The following is an 18,730-nucleotide window of genomic DNA, read 5'->3' on the forward strand; positions in this document are numbered from 1 at the left end:
GTACTATAACCACAATCATTGTTAGTGTCGGTATGCAGCTATTGAAATAATATTGCACTGTGACATACTATGGAACTGTGCCTTTGCTGCTGTTTGTACTACAATCCCTATCATTAACTTAGTAAAGTGAGACTTTATTTATAGTTTCAATAGATTTGATTTAAAAAAAAATCTCTTTTTATTAAGATTTTCTGTCTCGACACAACGATCAAAGTGAGTACAGAGATGTAATGGTTACAGCACATCATATAATAAAATACCAGATATCAGTATGAAGAGTCAAGACACAATATTGGGAGGTAAGGAGGAAAAAAAAAAGGAGTGGGGGGGATACACACCATGGAAACAGGGAAAAACAGGGGGGAGGGGAATAGGGATGAGCAGTCATGGACATTTTACCAATGGCAACTAATACAAAGCCGAAAACAGAGATGGTATATCTGCATTAAGGCCTGAACAAGGGCACAAATTTCAGTAAAGGTAAAATAACGGTAAAATAAGCTCTCTAGGCGAAGGCAAATGCGAAAAGCAAAGGCAGAGGCAGAAGCGACTTGAGTAGACATAGGTTTCCCTCTACTACCCTGCAATGGTGGATCATAGCTAGTGAAGTTGTCTAAAGGTTTTCCAAGGGTTCCATAGCCTAGCAAACTTAGCATGTGCTCTGTTAGTCCATCCCGCTAACTCCTCCATCATACATATTTGATCCACTTTAACAAACCACTGGTCTAAGGTAAGAGGTTTAGTGCTCAACCACTGAAGTGGAATCAGAAGTCTGGCTGCTTGGATAAGCATAGTGGGCAGATCTGTAGATGAAGGATGCCAGCAATCAGAGGAAAGCCACAAAAGTACCGATCGAGGTGATAGTTTGGTAGAGGTTTTACAGATCTCATTGACCTTCTGCTCTACCTGATTCCAGAATATGTAAAGCTGGGGACACGACCATAAAATATGGGCTAACGTACCACTGTGTTGTTTGCACCTCCAACATCGGATTCAAGTAACCCTTTTTTGAAGAGTTTCCTAGGGTCGTTGTACCACCTCGTCGTGGTTTTATAAGAATGCTCCTGGATCTTTATACACTGAGTAGTTTCAATAGATTTTTATTGGAATTTTTAAAATAAGAACAATTATGATGACGAAGACGTCAAAGCACAAGGTTACCATTACAAGGGCTTCGTGCCTCACAAAGAGCAATATAAACTCTGTATAAAAATAAGATACAAAGAAATCATAAATCAACAACGAAGGCATGGTATACATTTATAAGTAATGAGTATAGCTAACACTCGCACAGTATATAACTAGGTTATCTCATGAGAAATACAGGACGTCAAACTATAGAGGCCCCAGGCGTAGTGCCTGAAGGTGACACAGATTGCATGTAAGGGGCCCATTGGAAATAAAATCTCTCATATTTAGAAAGTTTCAATGCAAAAAGACGTTCCATACAAAAGTTCTGGTGCAGGACCTCTAAGAACTCCCCCAAAGTATGTTCCTGAGCAGATTTCCAATGCTAAGCTAGAACTAGTCTGGCTGCAACCAGAATTTGACTAAATAGCAGCCTATGCCGTAATGGTATATTGCACATTTTCCAAAAGGAAAGAGCCAAGGCTGGGTCAAGGGGAACATGGAAATAAAATCAATGGGAGGCATACCTAAAGACCCTTGCGCCAGAATAGGGATACTCAGGGAAACAGCCACCACATATGAAAAAGATAGCCCCTGCTGTCACAGCCAGATCCCCTTTATGTATAATAACAGGTGTTAAATACCATCTAAGAGTCAACTTTTTTGCATGCTCCCAAATGCGATACGTTTAGGCCATATAATGGCCTCTTGCCAGCCAGAAGCATACAAAGTCTGAGACCAATCCTGCTCCTATTTTTCCATATGAACAGTTTACTGTTTAATGTTGTGATGCTCATGGAGTAGAACAACAAAATCCCTCCTGTTGTACCCTCCCTGGAAGAGAAAAACCCTACACATTCTAATGGTAGCAGGGGTAGCTGAGGCTTCCCATTAAGTTTATGGCGAAGCCTTAGGTATTTAAAAAAGTCCTGATGGGGAAGGGAAAAGTGGGAATGGAGGTCTTCAAATGTGTCAAGAATTCCATGATGAAGAAGATCCCCATTAGTTCTCAAGCCATGGTGACTCTAATCATCCAGATCAAGATCAGGAGAGAGGCAGGATAAGTACGTATAAAATGGAAAACTGTGATTCTAGTAGTGTTGATCGAGCACCAAAGTGCTTGGGTGCTCAAGTAGAACACCTCGGGATGCTCAGGTGCTCTACCGAGCACAATGGAAGTCAATGGGAGAACCCGAGCATTAAACCAGGCACCCCCTGCTCTGAAGAGGGGAGGGTGTCTGGTTCACAGGAAAAGGTCAGAAATTGATGGAAACACCACTGAAATTGTCAGGGAACAGCATGGGGAGGATGCTTGGATGCATCTTGGACTCCCAGTTCGCTGCTGGGAACGATGTTGTCCGAGTAGTACGCCAATTTTACAGACTGACAATATTACGCACAAAACCGAAGATAAAATCGATTTTTGAGGAAAAATTGCTAGGAAACATTCTTTCCTGTATATTTATTTGTATATAAAGTGCAAGTGCTGCCAAAAATTACAAGGAAGAGGCACTCCGATACAACCTGTATATCACATAATGGAGGGCCTCATTCACATTGTGGTATAATTGTTCAGGTAGTGGGACTCCTACACTCATAAAGCCTATGCACCAAGTGAAAAGGCTGCCAAAAATTAAAAGGAACCGGCACACCAATACACCCTTTATTACACATAAAGGAGGGCATCATACACACCCTTGAAAAATTATGATTGATGGCCTGCTGGTGACCCTCAAAGACATTAGGAGCAAGGGCCTGCTGGTGATCCTCTAAAACATTAGGGGAGAGGGTCTGCCGCTGATCTGACCATCTAAAAAATTAGGGGTGAGGGTCTGCTGCTGATCTGACCTTCTAAAACATTAGGAGTGAGGGTCTGCTGCTGAGCTGACCATCTAAAAAATTAGGGGTGAGGGTCTGCTGCTGATCTGACCTTTTAAAACAATAGGGGGTGAGGGTCTGCTGCTGATCTGACCATCTAAAACATTAGGGGTGAGGATCTGCTGCTGATCTAACCATGGAAAAAATTATGGGCGAGGGCCTGCTGCTGAGCTGACCATCTAAAAAATTAGGGGTGAGAGCCTGCTGCTGAGCTGACCATCGAAAACATTATGGTTGAGTGTCTGCTGCTGAGCTGACTCTTTAAAAATTAGGGGCGAGTGCCTGCTGCTGAGCTGATCATAGAAAAAATTATGGTTGAGGGCCCGCTGCTGAGCTGACCCTCTAAAACATTAGGAGCGAGGGCAGCCTAATAAGCATGTTGATATGATGGAGGAGGAGGACGAGAAAAGGAAGATTGAACCATATACTCTTTTTTGTGGTGAAAGGGGTGCATAGGAATACAGTATATTCAATACACCATAAAAGCCACATTTAAAGTGCCTTTATGTTCATCTGCTTTCCTCTGGTGGAGTAGAGAAGTCAGGGGCAATCCAGGCCTTGTTCATTTTTATAAGAGTCAACTGGTCAGCATTTTCAGTTGACAGGCGGATGCGCTTATCAGTTATTATGTCCCCAGCAGCACTAAATACCCGCTCTGACAAAATGCTGGCGGCATGGCAGGCCAGCACCTCTTAGGCGTAGAGCGCCAGTTCGTGCCACGTGTCCAGCTTGGACACCCAATAGTTGTAAGGCACAGAGGGATCATTGAGGACGCAGACACGGTCTAAAATGTTTCCCTCCTTGTGACAGTAGGTCACGCATCAGGGTGAGGGTACTGGCGGGGTGTCATGAAACTGTCCCAGGCCTTGTAGAGTGTTGCCCTGCCTCTGTTGTAACTGCTGTGTGCTCCCCTTGTCTCCCCTCCTCAGTTGCCCAAAGAACTACGTACTCTGGCGCCATCGTTGTCAGCTGGAAATATTTGGAGCAATTTTTATACAAGGACCTTCTGTATTGCACCATTTTGCTAGACCTCTCCACCACAGGAATGAGAGATGAGAAGTTCTCTTTGTAGCGGGGGTCGAGAAGGGTGAACAACCAGTAATCGGTGTTTGCCAAAATGCGTACAACGCGAGGGTCATGGGAAAGGCAGCATAACAAAAAGTCAGCCATGTGTGCCAGAGTCCCAACAGACAAGATTTCGCTGTCTTCATCAGGAGGATGACTCTCAATCTCCTCATCTGCCCATCCATGCTGAACCGATGGAATAAATCTGCTATGGGTACTACCCTCTGTAGCAGAGCTAACAGTCTCCTCCTCATCCAATTCACGCTGAGAAGCCATTTCCACCTCTTCCACATGCAAAGCGTCCGCCTTCATTGTAAGCAGCAAGCGTTTCAGTAGACACATAAGTGGGATGGTTACGCTGATAATAGCGGCATTGCCGCTCACCATTTGTGTTGATTAGTCAAAGTTGCGTAAAACCTCACAGAGGTCAGACATCCATGCCCATTCGTCGCTTCTGAAGAGCGCCAGCTGACTGGTAAGGCGACGACCATGTTGCAGCTGGTATTCCACTACTGCCCTCTGCTGCTCACAAACCCTGGCCAACATGTGTAACGTGGAGTTCCAGCGCGTGCTCACGTCACACAACAGTTGGTGAGCTGGCAATTGCAAGTGCTGCTGCAGCGCTGCCAGACCGGCGGCAGCTGTAGATGACTTTCGGAAATGGGCACACACGCGGCGCTCAGGCAAATTGGGGTAAGTTTTGAGAAACCACTAAACCACTAAGTTTAACACGTGGGCTAGGCATGGGGTGTGTGTGAGCTTGCCGAGCTCCAAAGCCGTACCAAAATGAGCAGAGGCGTGAACACTAGCAAACTAGCAGACAGGTGCTCCTGACACATGGAGATAAGCATAACCATCCTCTAAAACCCAGTGCTGGGGTGTAACAGAGAAGGCAAATAGGTTGGTAGGGTGCAACCAATTCTTCAGTTGCGTAAGAATACAAGCTTTAGGATATTTCCTTGCATCCGAGACTCCCATGCCTCCACGCTTCCAGGAGCGAACTAAGGTACTAAAATTAACTCTAAGCATGGAGAGTTTATTTATTGCAAACATCGGGCAAAATAATTGTCTCCATCAGTCACCATTCCTGCTTGCACCCTGAAAATCATCCAACATCAAGGGCGCCCAGGTCACCAGGCAGGCCACCCAGTACCAGGATGTTCCCCGAGGGAAGATAAAGTGTGCCCTCCAGTCACTACAAGGCCATAGGGAGTGCAAAAGTGGTGATCGGCAACGTGATCTATGAGTCCTAACACCGCCCTGAGATCCATGACTACCACTCCCATTCTCCATGTACTCCTTTGCAATGTCACAGCTGCTTACCTTATTGAAGCTCATTTGTGACATCACAGCAGCTCACCTGACTTCACCTACTTGTGATGTCACAACATCTTACCTGTAGTTGCCATGTACATTGAACCTGACTAAAGGTGGATTTACACAGGGCAAGGAGAGGCTGATTGTCAGGAAGGAAGCGTTGCTTCCCAATAATTGGCTGCTCTTTAAGTGGAGGAGAAGTGCTCTGTTTACATAAAGCAATCACCTCCTCGGTATGAGAACAATTGATAACTACTGCTATCACTTGTCCTCCTACTAAATCGTTGTTCCTAGGCAGCAGGGGCTGTTTAGACCGCACAATCTGCTGCCCGGGAACGATGATTAAAGTGTCCGCACTTCCGATCATTTCACCCGATGAACGAGCGTAAATCCACCTTAAATGACTTGTGTTATGTCCCAGTAGATAACCCAAGAGCAGATACCTGTGCAAGAGAAGAAGATTTCCAACTGCTAATTTGGTAAGAGCAGGGTGCAAGCCATAGACAACATAATTTATGGCTATCCAGAAAACACTGATGTGTCAATCTACTGTATTGTGAGACATGGATAGTGAGTAGCATTATGCCTTACATTTGATTTAAAGGGGTTTTCCGACATTTTATTACTGATTACCTATCCTCAGGACTTTCATGTACATGAGCCCTAAAAGAAGTTTTAAAGTGGATCACACTTTTCTGCTGGCGTTTTTTTTTTTGCACTTTTGTGTTTTTAGTGGAGTTTTTACACTTGTGTTTTTTGGTACCTAATTTGCAGTAAAAATGCCAGCTCCAGATTTTAGCTAAGGTCTACGTGAAATACTGTATGAAATGCAGGACACACAAGCGTTTAGTTGCTCCATGAGTTTTTGTTCATTTAAGTGCTGTTTTTTGTGTTTCTGACTTATTTTCAAGTTGATAATAAACACTAGTGGCCAAAAAATGGATGTGGCTATTTTGGTGTTTTTTTTAAATGCCAGACAAAATGTGTGTGTATAGGAACCCTTAGGCCCCTTTCACACGGGCGAGTATTCCGCGCGGGTGCAATGCGGGAGGCGAACCCGCACTGAATCCTGACCCATTAATTTCTATGGGGCTGTGCACACGAGCGGTGAATTTCACGCATCACTTGTGCGTTGCGTGAAAATCGCAGCATGCTCCTCTTTGTGCGTTTTTCACGTAACGCAGGCCCCATAGAAATGAATGGGGTTGCGTAAAAATCGCAAGCATCCGCAGGCAAGTGCGGATGCGGTGCGATTTTCACGCATGGTTGCTAGGTGACGATCGGGATGGGGACCCGATCATTATTATTTTCCCTTATAACATGGTTATAAGGAAAAATAATAGCATTCTTAATACAGAATGCATAGTACAATAGGGCTGGAGGGGTTAAAAAAATTAAACTCACCTTAGTCCACTTGTTCGCGCAGCCGGCATCTCTTCTGTCTTCATCTGTGCTGTGAGCACTAGGACCTTTGATGACATCACTGCGTTCATCACATGGTCCATCACATGATCCATCACCATGGTGATTGATCATGTGATGAGTGTAGTGACGTCATCAAAGGTCCTATTGCTCACAGCACAGATGAAGACAGAAGAGATGCCGGCTGCGCGAACAAGTGGACTAAGGTGAGTTTAATTTTTTTTATTTTTTTTTTTAACCCCTCCACCCCTATTGTACTATGCATTCTGTATTCAGAATGCTATTATTTTCCCTTATAACCATGTTATAAGGGAAAATAATACAATCTACAGAACACCGATCCCAAGCCCGAACTTCTGTGAAGAAGTTCGGGTTTGGGTACCAAACATGCGCGATTTTTCTCACGCGAGTGCAAAACGCATTACAGTGTTTTGCACTCGCGCGGAAAAATCGTGCATTTTCCCGCATCGCACCCGCCTCTTATCCGGGCCAAAAATATGACGCCCGTGTGAAAGAGGCCTTAGGCCACACACTGCAGATTACCTGCAGATTTCCTCATGCGGAAAAATGGCAGCGAAGGCCTCATGCACACGGCCGTTGTTTGGGTCCGCATCCGAGCCGCCGTTTTTGCGGCTCTGATACGGACCCATTCACTTCAATGGGGCCACAAAAGATGTGGACAGCACTTCGTGTGCTCTCCGCATCCGTTGCTCCGTTCCGTGGCCCCGCAAAAAAAATATAGAATGTCCTATTCTTGTCCGTTTTGCGGACAAGAATTGGCATTTCAACAATGGGCCGCCCGTTCCATTCCGCAAATTTCGGAAGGCACACGGGCGGCTTCCGTTTTATGCAAAAAACTGCACGGTCGTGTGCATGAGGCCTTATACAGTATCAGAAAAGTGGAATTTGAAATCCTCAGCATGTCAATTGTTTGAAATTATTTTGTGCGGATTTAACACTTTGCAATGCAAGGTTGAGAACTCCAGGAAATCTGCATCAAATCCACACCAAAAACTGCAATTAGCACATGAGGTTATTGGTGCAGATTTGGTGCTAAAATGTGCATTTTTTTCAGTTTGTAAACCCGCACCCATGTGCAAGTACCCTTGGGCTCCACTAAAGAACTACATGTAGACAAGGTATCACTACTGTCAGCTGGCCCTTATGTCTACTAGTGATTGCTAATGTACACTGCAGGTTCTCCTTCCACCAGCAGAGGGCGGACTACCTTCACTCACAGTTTTTGTTTGCCCTCTGTCATTTTATTGTATGTTTTACCGTTGAGAGACTTTGACCTAATAAATTGTGTCTACTGCAAATGTGATTAAAGTGCAATCTCACAAAGTTCATCAGCTGCCCCCTCAAAAGGGTTCTTAACAGAAGGCCCTGCACCCAAGAGCACAGATCGTAATATTAAAGCATATTGCACACCACTGTTGGGGCTGTTATGCTGGTATTATTAAAGCACTGTATAGTATATTATTTTTGCAGTGTATAGCATTGTTATTGTTATATGGCCATCAACGTATGGCACAGAATTGTATAGCACCCATAATTCGCCATTTAGCATTGCTCTATGTACGCTCTACCATAACACATGGTTGGAGGTTAAAGGGATTCTGTCATGACATTTTAGGCCTATAACCTAAACATATGGCCAGGTCCGTACTAATAACCTGAATCCGAAACTGTCCTTATTAAATCGGCCTGTGGCTCTATTAGCACATAAAGCAGGTTTTTATAACCTGTCATTCACCTACCTAAGGTGCCCAAGGGGACGCCGCTTCATACAGGGTCAGGGCCGCTGATAGAAATCATGGGGCCCCGTACAGCATACATGACGGGGCCCCCTTCAGCTCCACCCCCTGATCCCTCCTTCAGCCACACCCCTGGCCCCGCCCTTGGCCCCTCCCCAGACGCCGCCTTGAAACAACATGCAGATTTGTCTACAAGTGATATTTATGGCGCTGGGGGGTCGTCTGTGAATGGCGCTGTTATGGAGGGGATCTGTGGATGGCACTGTTATGGAGGGGATCTGTGGATGGCACTGTTATGGAGGGGATCTGTGGATGGCACTGTTATGGAGGGGATCTGTGGATGGCACTGTTATGGAGGGGATCTGTGGATGGCACTGTTATGGAGGGGATCTGTGGATGGCACTGTTATGGAGAGGATCTGTGGATGGCACTGTTATGGAGGGGATCTGTGGATGGCACTGTTATGGGGGGATCTGTGGATGGCACTGTTATGGGGGGATCTGTGGATGGCACTGTTATAGAGGGGGATCTGTGGATGACACATACCGTATATAGCATCTTATGCTATGTGTCATCCACAGATACCCCTCCATAACAGTGCCATTCACGGATCCCCCGCCCTCCCTATAACAGTGCCGTCATGACGTCATCCATATAGATCCCCCCCCGCCACTCACAGTAGTATACATTAATAAATCGGTGCAGCCGTGCAGGCTGCAGACAGTAACTTTAATTTTAGCACAGGCACAGCGCTCATCTCTTTACTAAAATACTACCTTACATTCAGCTCCTGCCTCCTCCCTCCACCCTCCAGCCTCCAGTAACAAGTGCGGGCGGCAGCGCTCACTCACTGACGTCACGCGCCTGCGCCGCCTAGTGGGAGGAGCAGGCGTGTGACGTCAGTTAGTGAGCGCCGCCCCCACACTGCCTGCTGTTACTGGAGCCAGCCCACTGACAGCAAAAAAATTAAAATGGCTCGGGAGTCGGCAGCCCGGGCCCCCCTGCCAGCCGGGCCCGGTACAACTGGGCCAGCTGTACTGGCCTATCAGCGGCCCTGTACAGGGTGCCCGGCTGCAGCCATCTCCGTCTGGTGCCCAGCGCCGCCTTCCCAGTTGAAATCGCCGCCCTCCTTACCTCAGCCCCGCCTCCGCAATCCTCCGATCCCTCTGCCAGATCCCGCGCATGCGCACTAGGCATAACCTGAGGGACCGGACGATTGCGGAGGTGGGGCTGAGGTGAGGAAGGCGGCGCTTTCAACTGGGAAATAATAATAATAATACTTTCCTCATCCGTTTGAGCGCGAAGAGCCGGCCGCCGCCATCTTGCTTGAAGATCTGCAAAAAATCCCATTTATGAAATCCTGTGCGCAGTGACGTATGACTTCACCACGCCGGCCGCCAGATCTTCAGTCAAGATGACGGTGGGCGGCTCTTCATGATCAAATGGATGAGGTAAGTATTATTATTATATATATATTTTTTTTACACTATTAATTCTTTAAGATGTCGCGATCAGCTATGAACGCGGCATCTGAAGGGTACAATGACTGGAAACTGTGCAATCGCCGCTCCCTGTCATTGCACCCACTACTTACAAAGAAATGCGCTTTGTGACAACGTAATTCATCACGCAGCAAATTCTTTTGTTAAATTCAGTGAAGCAGCCGAATAGAATTTTTCAATACTTCGCTCATCACTAGTCAAGATACAGTGTGCTACATTTGTAGGCGGCTTTGAATCAACAGTAGGAAGCAGAGAGGCAGGCGGTTTCCTTATATTTACACCAGAGCGAAAGGAGTTGTATGTTTTGTTAGAAGTATTTTTGTATCATTTTTCATATTTAGGGCTCATGCACAGAAACATATATTTTTTTCTGTGTCCATTCTGTTGTTTTTGCGGCCTGTATACGGAACTATTCACTTCAATGGGGCCACAAAAAACGGAAATGACTCCGTGTGCATTCTATTTCCATATGTCCGTTCCCATCATGCCTGGCTTTGCAAATAAGCGGGGGAAGTCTCACCACACTGCACTGCTCTGTGTAATGGCGGCCATGACAGATTAGTAACGCAGAACTGCTGTTCCCTCACACTACAGGGTCTCCATGTTTTCCTATGTGATGAAGCTTAAGCCTATCTGCCCTTTCTCTTGTCATCTCTCTCACCGCTGTCATCTCGTACATGTGCAATGAGCCGGACCGTGGGTACAGTTACACAGACGCCAAATTATGCAGTGGGTCAGGATATGGGTATAATAGTCTATAGTTTGTTCGTGACGCCAATTGCAGCGTGCGCAGGGTACTAACACAGGGCCCTTTAAGGTGTTGTAACTCACGTACCAGGTTAGGAATGCCAGAGTGGTGTAATGTCTCTGTATGGTAGTAGTAATAGTGTCAACGGTGTCTCCTACCTGGGTACGGCTGGACTCCTGGATCCTGGCTCACTTGCAATAAATTGAGTGTGTTGCTAGTAGGAGTAATTGAGGGATTTGCAGCAGTAATTGAGATCCAGACCTTGGGTAAAGTTCAAACTTGTCTTTACTGGTTGTAGCTTTCATCCAAGCAAGATACAGCATTAGTCTTTGGTCCCAGCAGGTATTGACAATGTGTGGCAGGAATATATCTTCTACTCTATCATGTACCTGGAGTTTTGCAGGAAAGGACGTCTGCTTTGTAGCTCTAAGCTGTGGCAGGAATTTGGCTTCTGCGCTTTCTATCTTCTGCTGTCTGGGGACTGACTAGCTGAGGAGGAATATGGCTTCTCCTAGGTCTCTGGACTTTGACTCACAGTTAGCTTCACAGGGTATGCTTCTTCCTGGAATTCTGGAGTTCTCTGCTTGCTTCTTCTAGCTCAGGCTGCAAGGCTCAGGCTGGGGATGATGATCAATGTCTCAGCCGAGACAAGATCCTGGCTTTGGATCCCTATATCTGGGAGCTCCTACATGCACAGCCTTCCCCTAGCAGGGGTGGCTGGCACACTAACTTTACTTCCTTCCCTCCCCATGAGGCAGGATATGGACACAGCCCACTTTGCTCACAGAGGGGAGGTCTAAACTGGAATGAACAATTCCAGTCTAGAAACACTAAACTAACTTAAGTCCTTGCAAACACATTGCTGCCACCTACTGGTGAACATGGAAATTACAGCAATATACATTTGACAAGGCTTTCAATGCACATTTGTGAGGATGTTATGTGAAATTACATTAGATGACAATGTAAATGCTCTTAAGAGATTGTAGCGGGGTAAAAGAATTTCGTAACGCAACTCTGGGGTGTTACACATGCAGGAGGCAGGGTGACCAGTGTGAAGCAAAATCCCTTAGAACTACACAGGATAGACGAGGCTAAAGTTGGTTTCTTATTTGGATAATTTTTAACACACTTTTGTGCTTTCTTTGATGACCATTTGTGTGCCAGTCATTTTTGTTTTTGTGCCACTTTCAACTGATTTTGCTTCAGGAGAGATCACTGCAACTTATTTTGTTGCTAGCAATAGGTTCTCCTTAAAATCTTTTTTTTTCTTTTTTTTTTTTTAAAGGGTTTCTATCACTTCGTTTCACCTATTTAGCTTTCAGACACTGGCGATCCGCTAGTGTCTGCTTTATCTAACCATCCTAATATAAGAGCTTATTGTCCTGCCGTTTAGCTAAAAAAATAACTTATATAGATATGCAAATGAGCCTCTAGGTGCTATGGGGGCGTGATTAGCACCTAGAGGCTCCGTCTACCTTAACAAACTGCCGCCGCCCAGCGCGTCACTCCAGCCCGCCCATCTCCTCCGGAATGCGATGCTCCTCGTATTCGGCGCATGCGCAGTGAATGTCTGATCGCTTCCCTGCTCAGACATCTCCACTGCGCCTGCGCCGATGACGTCATAGTGCTCCGAGGAACAGGCGCAGTGGAGATGTCTGAGCAGGGAAGCGATCAGACATTCACTGCGCATGCGCCGAATACGAGGAGCATCGCATTCCGGAGGAGATGGGCGGGCTGGAGGGACGCGCTGGGCGGCGGCAGTTTGTTAAGGTAGACGGAGCCTCTAGGTGCTAATCACGCCCCCATAGCACCTAGAGGCTCATTTGCATATCTATATAAGTTATTTTTTTAGCTAAACGGCTGCCCAATAAACAGTTATATTAGGATGGTTAGATAAAGCAGACACTAGCGGATCGCTAGTGTCTGAAAGCTAAATAGGTGAAACGAAGTGATAGAAACCCTTTAAAGGAAAAAATACAAATGATGTGAATAAGAAACTGATAAATAAAAAAACGACTTCAACCCCGAATAAGAAACTGGCTGAATAAGAAACCAACTTCCGACTCATACTGGAGAGTCATCACACTCAGATGGCATAGACAAACAGTGTAAGGCTGCTTTCACACAGTCAGTGTTTGGTTAGTAATTTCCATCAATGATTGTGAGACAAAAAACAGATGTGGATGCTACACTGAGATTAGTTATAATGGAAGGATTTTCCCCTGTTCTGTGTTTAGAGCCGCACCTAGTTTTGGTTCAGAATCACTGATGGAAATCATTGACCAAACACTGACTGAGTGAAAGTGTCCTAAGTCATAAGGTTTATATAACTGCAGCTAATCACTATATACACTCACCTACTATCTATCTGCACCCCTGGTCCTATTTTCCCCTATCCACAGGATAGGTGATAACTGTTATATAGGTGGTCAAACTACTGGGAACCCAACCAATCATGACAATAGGGGCCCTGTAACCCACAGGGAACCCCTGAAATAAAAGGATCGACAGGTTGGATAGCCAAGTACAAGTGGGCAGCTATTTCCACCAGTCCCACAGACATGAATGGAGCAGCAGTATGCATGCTCAACCAGCTGCTCTGTTCATTTTGGGGGTTCCCACAGAGTAAAAGTCTCCTGTTCTCATAATCGGTGGGGTCCAAACAATCAGACTATCCTGCGGATAGGGCATAACTTTAAATAAACAGAATACCTCTTTAAATTAGCTGGACAGGCTAATCACATCCACTTTCTCACCCACTTTTCATAACTGGAGTTATGTTTTTTTTTTCCGTTCCGTTTTTGAGGATTCCGATTGCGGTCCATATGCGGAACCATTCATTTCAATGGTTCCACAAAAAAAAGGAATGTACTCTGTATGCATTCAGTTTCCGTATTTCCGTTCCGCTGAAAGATAGAACTTTTCCTATTATTGCCCACATATAACAATCCGTGGCTCCATTCAAGTCAATGAGTCTGCCAAAAATACGGTATGCATATGGAACACATCCATATGTCATCCGTTTTTTGCAGATCCATGCCCACTTTGCCCATGTGCATACTGTTAAAATATATTACTGTAAATTACATTAACCCCTTAAGGACCGGGCCATTTTTCACCTTAATGACCAGACTGATTTAAAAAAAATCTGACATGTGTCACTTTATGTGGTGATAACTATAAAACGCTTTTACTGATCCAAGCCATTCTGAGATTGTTTTCTCGTCACATATTGTACTTCATGACAGTGGTAAATTTGAATCAAAATATTTCATTTTTATTTATAAAAAAATAAAAAATTACCAAATATTTGGAAAAATTTGCAACTTTCCAAATTTCTATTTCTCTGCTTTTAAAACAGATAGTGATACCTCATATAATAGTTATTTATTTACATTTCCCATATGTCTACTTCATGTTTGGATCATTTTGTGAATGCCATTTCATTTTTTGGGGACATTAGAAGGCTTAGAAGTTTAGAAGCAAATCTTGAAATTTTTCAGAAAATTTCCAAAACCCACTTTTTAAGGACTAGTTCAGGTCTGAAGTCACTTTGTGAGGCTTACGTAATAGAAACCACCCAAAAATGACCCAATTTTAGAAACTACACCCCTCAAGGTATTAAAAAACAATTTTACAAACGTTGTTAACCCTTTAGGTGTTCAACAAGAATTCATTGAAAATGGAGATGAGATTTCAGAATTTCACTTTTTTGTCAGATTTTTTTTTTCTGCTAACAAAGCAAGGATTAGCAGCCAAACAAAACTCAATATTTATTGCCCTGATTCTGTAGTTTACAGCAACACCCCATATGTGGTCGTAAACTGCTGTACGGGCACATGGCAGGGCGCAGAAGGAAAGGTACGCCATATGGTTTTTGGAGGGCAGATTTCACTGGGATAATTTTAACTTGCCGTGTCACATTTGAAGACCCCAATGCACCTCTAGAGTAGAAACTCCAAAAAAGTTACCCCGTTTTGGAAACTACTAGGTGGCAGTTTTGTTGGTATTATTTCAGGGTACAGATGATTTTTGGTTGCTCTATATTACACTTTTTGTGAGGCAAGGTAACAAAAAAATAGCTGTTTTGGCACTGTTTTTATTTATTGTTATTTACAATGTTCATCTGACAGATTGAGAGCTATTTTTTATAGAGCAGGTTGTTACGTACGCGACAATACCGTTTGGTTGTCTGTTTCAGTTTTACATAATAAAGCATTTTTGAAAGAAATGATTTTTTAGTGTCTCCATATTCTGAAAGTCATGTCAGACTGTCAGATTCAGACCAGAAACATTGTTTCAAATCACACACTTATAGAAATGACATTTATGACATTTTGCCGCATTGGAAACTGGAAATTTTTGCATGTTACCCCAAATCAGCAATTTTAGAGAAAAACACCCTTAATGACCCTGAGCAACATCATTTCAACCCTTTTAATGTCAAATGTGCAGAATATTTAAACGTCGCCCTTCCACCTGCAGAGCATTAAAAGTCTACATATTTTGCAAATGAAAACTACCAACTTTAGAAAACCTGCGGCTTGTGGCATTGGGCAGAGACTTTACAAACTGTCTTCTATTTTTCATACACTTTTTCCTGTAAAATGTAAAAAATGACCCGGAACCTGTCGGCTTTAATGTCCAGTAGTTTGCTGGATTTCCGTAGGTGAAACCAAACAGTAGCCATAATGAAGATTGTTATCCAGCATACTAGAAGCATCTGCAATATTTTGTCAACCCCCTATTTTGCCTGTGTGTCACAATAGTTCTAGCAGTTCCATCTTGCTGGCATTGTATTCATGAATCATCAGAATCAGTTCTGCAGACTCTATGATTATGGAGGCACATAAACTTACCTGTGCTTTATAGGCAACTTCAGTCTATGGGACCTTTGGGAATAGCTACCAACCAGAGATGTAACTTAAAGCTTCTGGGCCCCAGTGCAAGATCTGTAACACTTAGAGGGCATCTGTCAGCAGATTTGCACCTATGACACTGGCTGACCTGTTACATGTGCACTTGGCAGCTGAAGGCATCTGTGTTGGTCCCATGTTCATATGTTCCGCATTGCTGAGAAAAATGATGTTTTAATATATGCAAATGAGCCTCTAGGAGCAGCGGGGGCGTTACCATTACACTTAAAGGCTCAGCTTTCTACTCTCGACTGGATCACAATCGTGCAGTGTTCTCGTACCCTTACAGTTATCGAATACCACCAGTGACCAAACAACACCTTATCTTATAGTGATCAAAAATACCGCTAGCTCTGCACCCCCCTATAGCTATACCACTACCAAAAACATTCTCTCTTACACACTGTAAACTATATATAACTGAATAATACGCCATAGAGTGACCAAATAATTCCACACACATTGATTGAGTAGCACTAAAGAGTGACTAAACAACACGCCATCTTATAATGACCATATATACCACAATTTCTGCATCAGTTATAGCCATACCACTGCCACAAATGTTTCTCCTCACACTGTGAATAATACCGCCAGTCACCAAATAATTCTACCATACAATAATTGAACAACACCTTATCTTACAGTGTCCAAAAATACCTCCACCTCTGCGTCCCATATAGCTATCTCTCTGCTGCAAACATAATTTCTTAGACACTTTGAAATGTAAATTACTTACAATTGGGCCCCGTTACCACCACCAAAGTAAAAGAAAGGTCCTGGACCCCGAGGCTCTTCCAGCTTCTTCTCTGGGAGATGAGATGGTTGTGAAATATGCTTCTGACCTGCCGATGTTTCCATTTTCGGTGCATCTAAGGGCTCTTTCTCGGACGTCTCCAATCCAGCTGTTTGGGGTAAGACAAGCGATAAGATGTCAGAAGCCATTAATCTCTAGAGAGAACAGAAACTCTTCTGAAGAGTTATTCATCAACCGCCACTGTCTGTGCCAGCTTCTTAATGCACATATTACTATTCACCCTCAGACCTGAAGTGTATGTCAACAGCAAGCAAACACTGGCTTCGGTAAAAACAATGACGGCAATGATTGCATCCCACATAGCATGCAGTGACGTTAAGGTGGATTCACACGGTGCAATAATAGGGCAGATTATCGGGAATGAACGTTCCCGCGTACACTCGTTCCCGAAAATCTGCCCGTCTAAAGGTGCAGCTGATCATCCAATGAAAAACCAAAATGCTGGTTCATCGGGTGAAACTGTCGTTCATGCAGGCACATAAATGATCATTTCTGGGCAGCTGTATGGGGAGAAGCGATTGCAATAGTGCCATATAGTGACTGAGTAATACCATCACACAGTGAATAATACCGCCATACAATAGATGAATAATACAACTATACAGTGAGTAATTACCCCCATACAATGGCTGAATGTTACCTCCATACTATAACTGAATAATACCACCTTGCAAAGAATGACTAATATTATCATATAGTAACCTAATAATACCGCTATACCACTAATAATATAATACCAGTAATACTGGTATTTTGTCCAGCAGAATCCTTGTATTCATGCTGGAAACGCAGCAGACTCCATTACAGTGAATGGGATCCGTCAGGCGCTGACAGTGTCCGGCATACGCTGTATTCGACAAATGCAGCATTCTGTTCCTATGTATAAAAATAGAAAAAAAGGAGCCTAAGTTGGATGGTCAGAATACAAGGGAAGGTGGCTGGCTAGGCCCCTAGTGGGGGGAGGGGGGAAAGAGTTAACGAGAAAATGGAGAGGTGAAGAGAAGCGGGTGTGATAGTAGAGAAAGAGGATGGGTGAGGGGAGGGGGAATAGGGTGCCAAGGTCTACCCACAAGAAAAAAAGAGACCAAATGACCAAAATGAAATAGAGATGGGTGAGGCTGCTCACACTAAATAGAACTGTCCAAGTCGGCCTGACTCTTAGGTCGTGGTAGCAGTGGATATAGAAGAAAGAAATAGGCAACTGGAGCGCCAAAGTGTAGAGAAAACATAAATAAATAAATTCAAGAGTGGCAGGAGATGATGTCGACAAAAGCCGTCACTACTTTAGGTTTTAAGAGACTTAGAGTGCCACCCCATAAACCATCCAGATGGAAAGTACGCGTGGAGAGGTGTCAAAGATAGATCAATTAGAAGACATATACGTGGTAAAAAGCCACATGGATAGAGAATGTAAATAAAAAGAATTAGGACACACTTTGTGGTGATAAAATCAATGTTGGACAACTACTGTGGTCTTCAATAAAGTAAAATACACACAAACTTGTGTGTTACTCACGTCACCAGAGAGGGTGGTGCAAGATAAGCTCAAGACACTTGACACCAGACCCTCCCTCACCTAGATCGCCTTTAGAGTGGTGGTCACTTCGTCATCCTATTGATAGATGACCCAGAGGACTTCTCAAGTGATACGAGATGACCTTTTATTTGAAAAGAGCTCAACGCGTTTCGGGGCTGTCATAAACCTATTCCTCAGGAGCAAAACATGGTGCACATACATTCACAATATTTTATACACAACCCACACATGAAACCAGTTAAGTCCACGTGGTGGGATGGCTAACTTCCAGTCACATGACCTGGAACCGGAAGTGCATTCCACCCGAGGAAAGCTTATGTGCTCAATATTCAAAAAATACATCTAGGGGTCATTGGGAGGATTAAATATAATCTGATATAGGCTGGTCTGAAGTCTAACATCGTACAAATAGATAGTTCATAGTACCGGGGCCTGAAGGAGCACTTTATGGGTGTACCTTCTGGTCACGTCATACTGGAAGCCAGAAGTGTGTTCCACCAGTGGAACGCACCGCGGATAAGGTGCTGCTAGGTTCGCTTGGGTTCCGGTCATGTGGTGCTGAGAACCGAATGTGCGTTCCACCAGTGGAACGCACCATGAACAGGGAGACAACGGGACCAATCAGAAGGGCCCCAGGTCT

General features: G+C 44.3%; 1 protein-coding gene across 1 annotated transcript in view; it reads right to left on the bottom strand.

The window, feature by feature from the left end:
- The window catches only part of TTLL10 (tubulin tyrosine ligase like 10), a 114,443-nt gene that overhangs the window by 64,982 nt on the left and 30,731 nt on the right, over positions 1–18,730 (bottom strand). The window contains exon 3 of the mRNA XM_040426983.1: positions 16,476–16,641. Within this exon, the coding sequence (XP_040282917.1) occupies positions 16,476–16,641 (166 nt within the window). The remainder of the gene's footprint in view (positions 1–16,475; positions 16,642–18,730) is intronic.

Source organism: Bufo bufo, chromosome 1, assembly GCF_905171765.1.
Source record: "Bufo bufo chromosome 1, aBufBuf1.1, whole genome shotgun sequence".
NCBI lineage: Eukaryota > Metazoa > Chordata > Amphibia > Anura > Bufonidae > Bufo > Bufo bufo.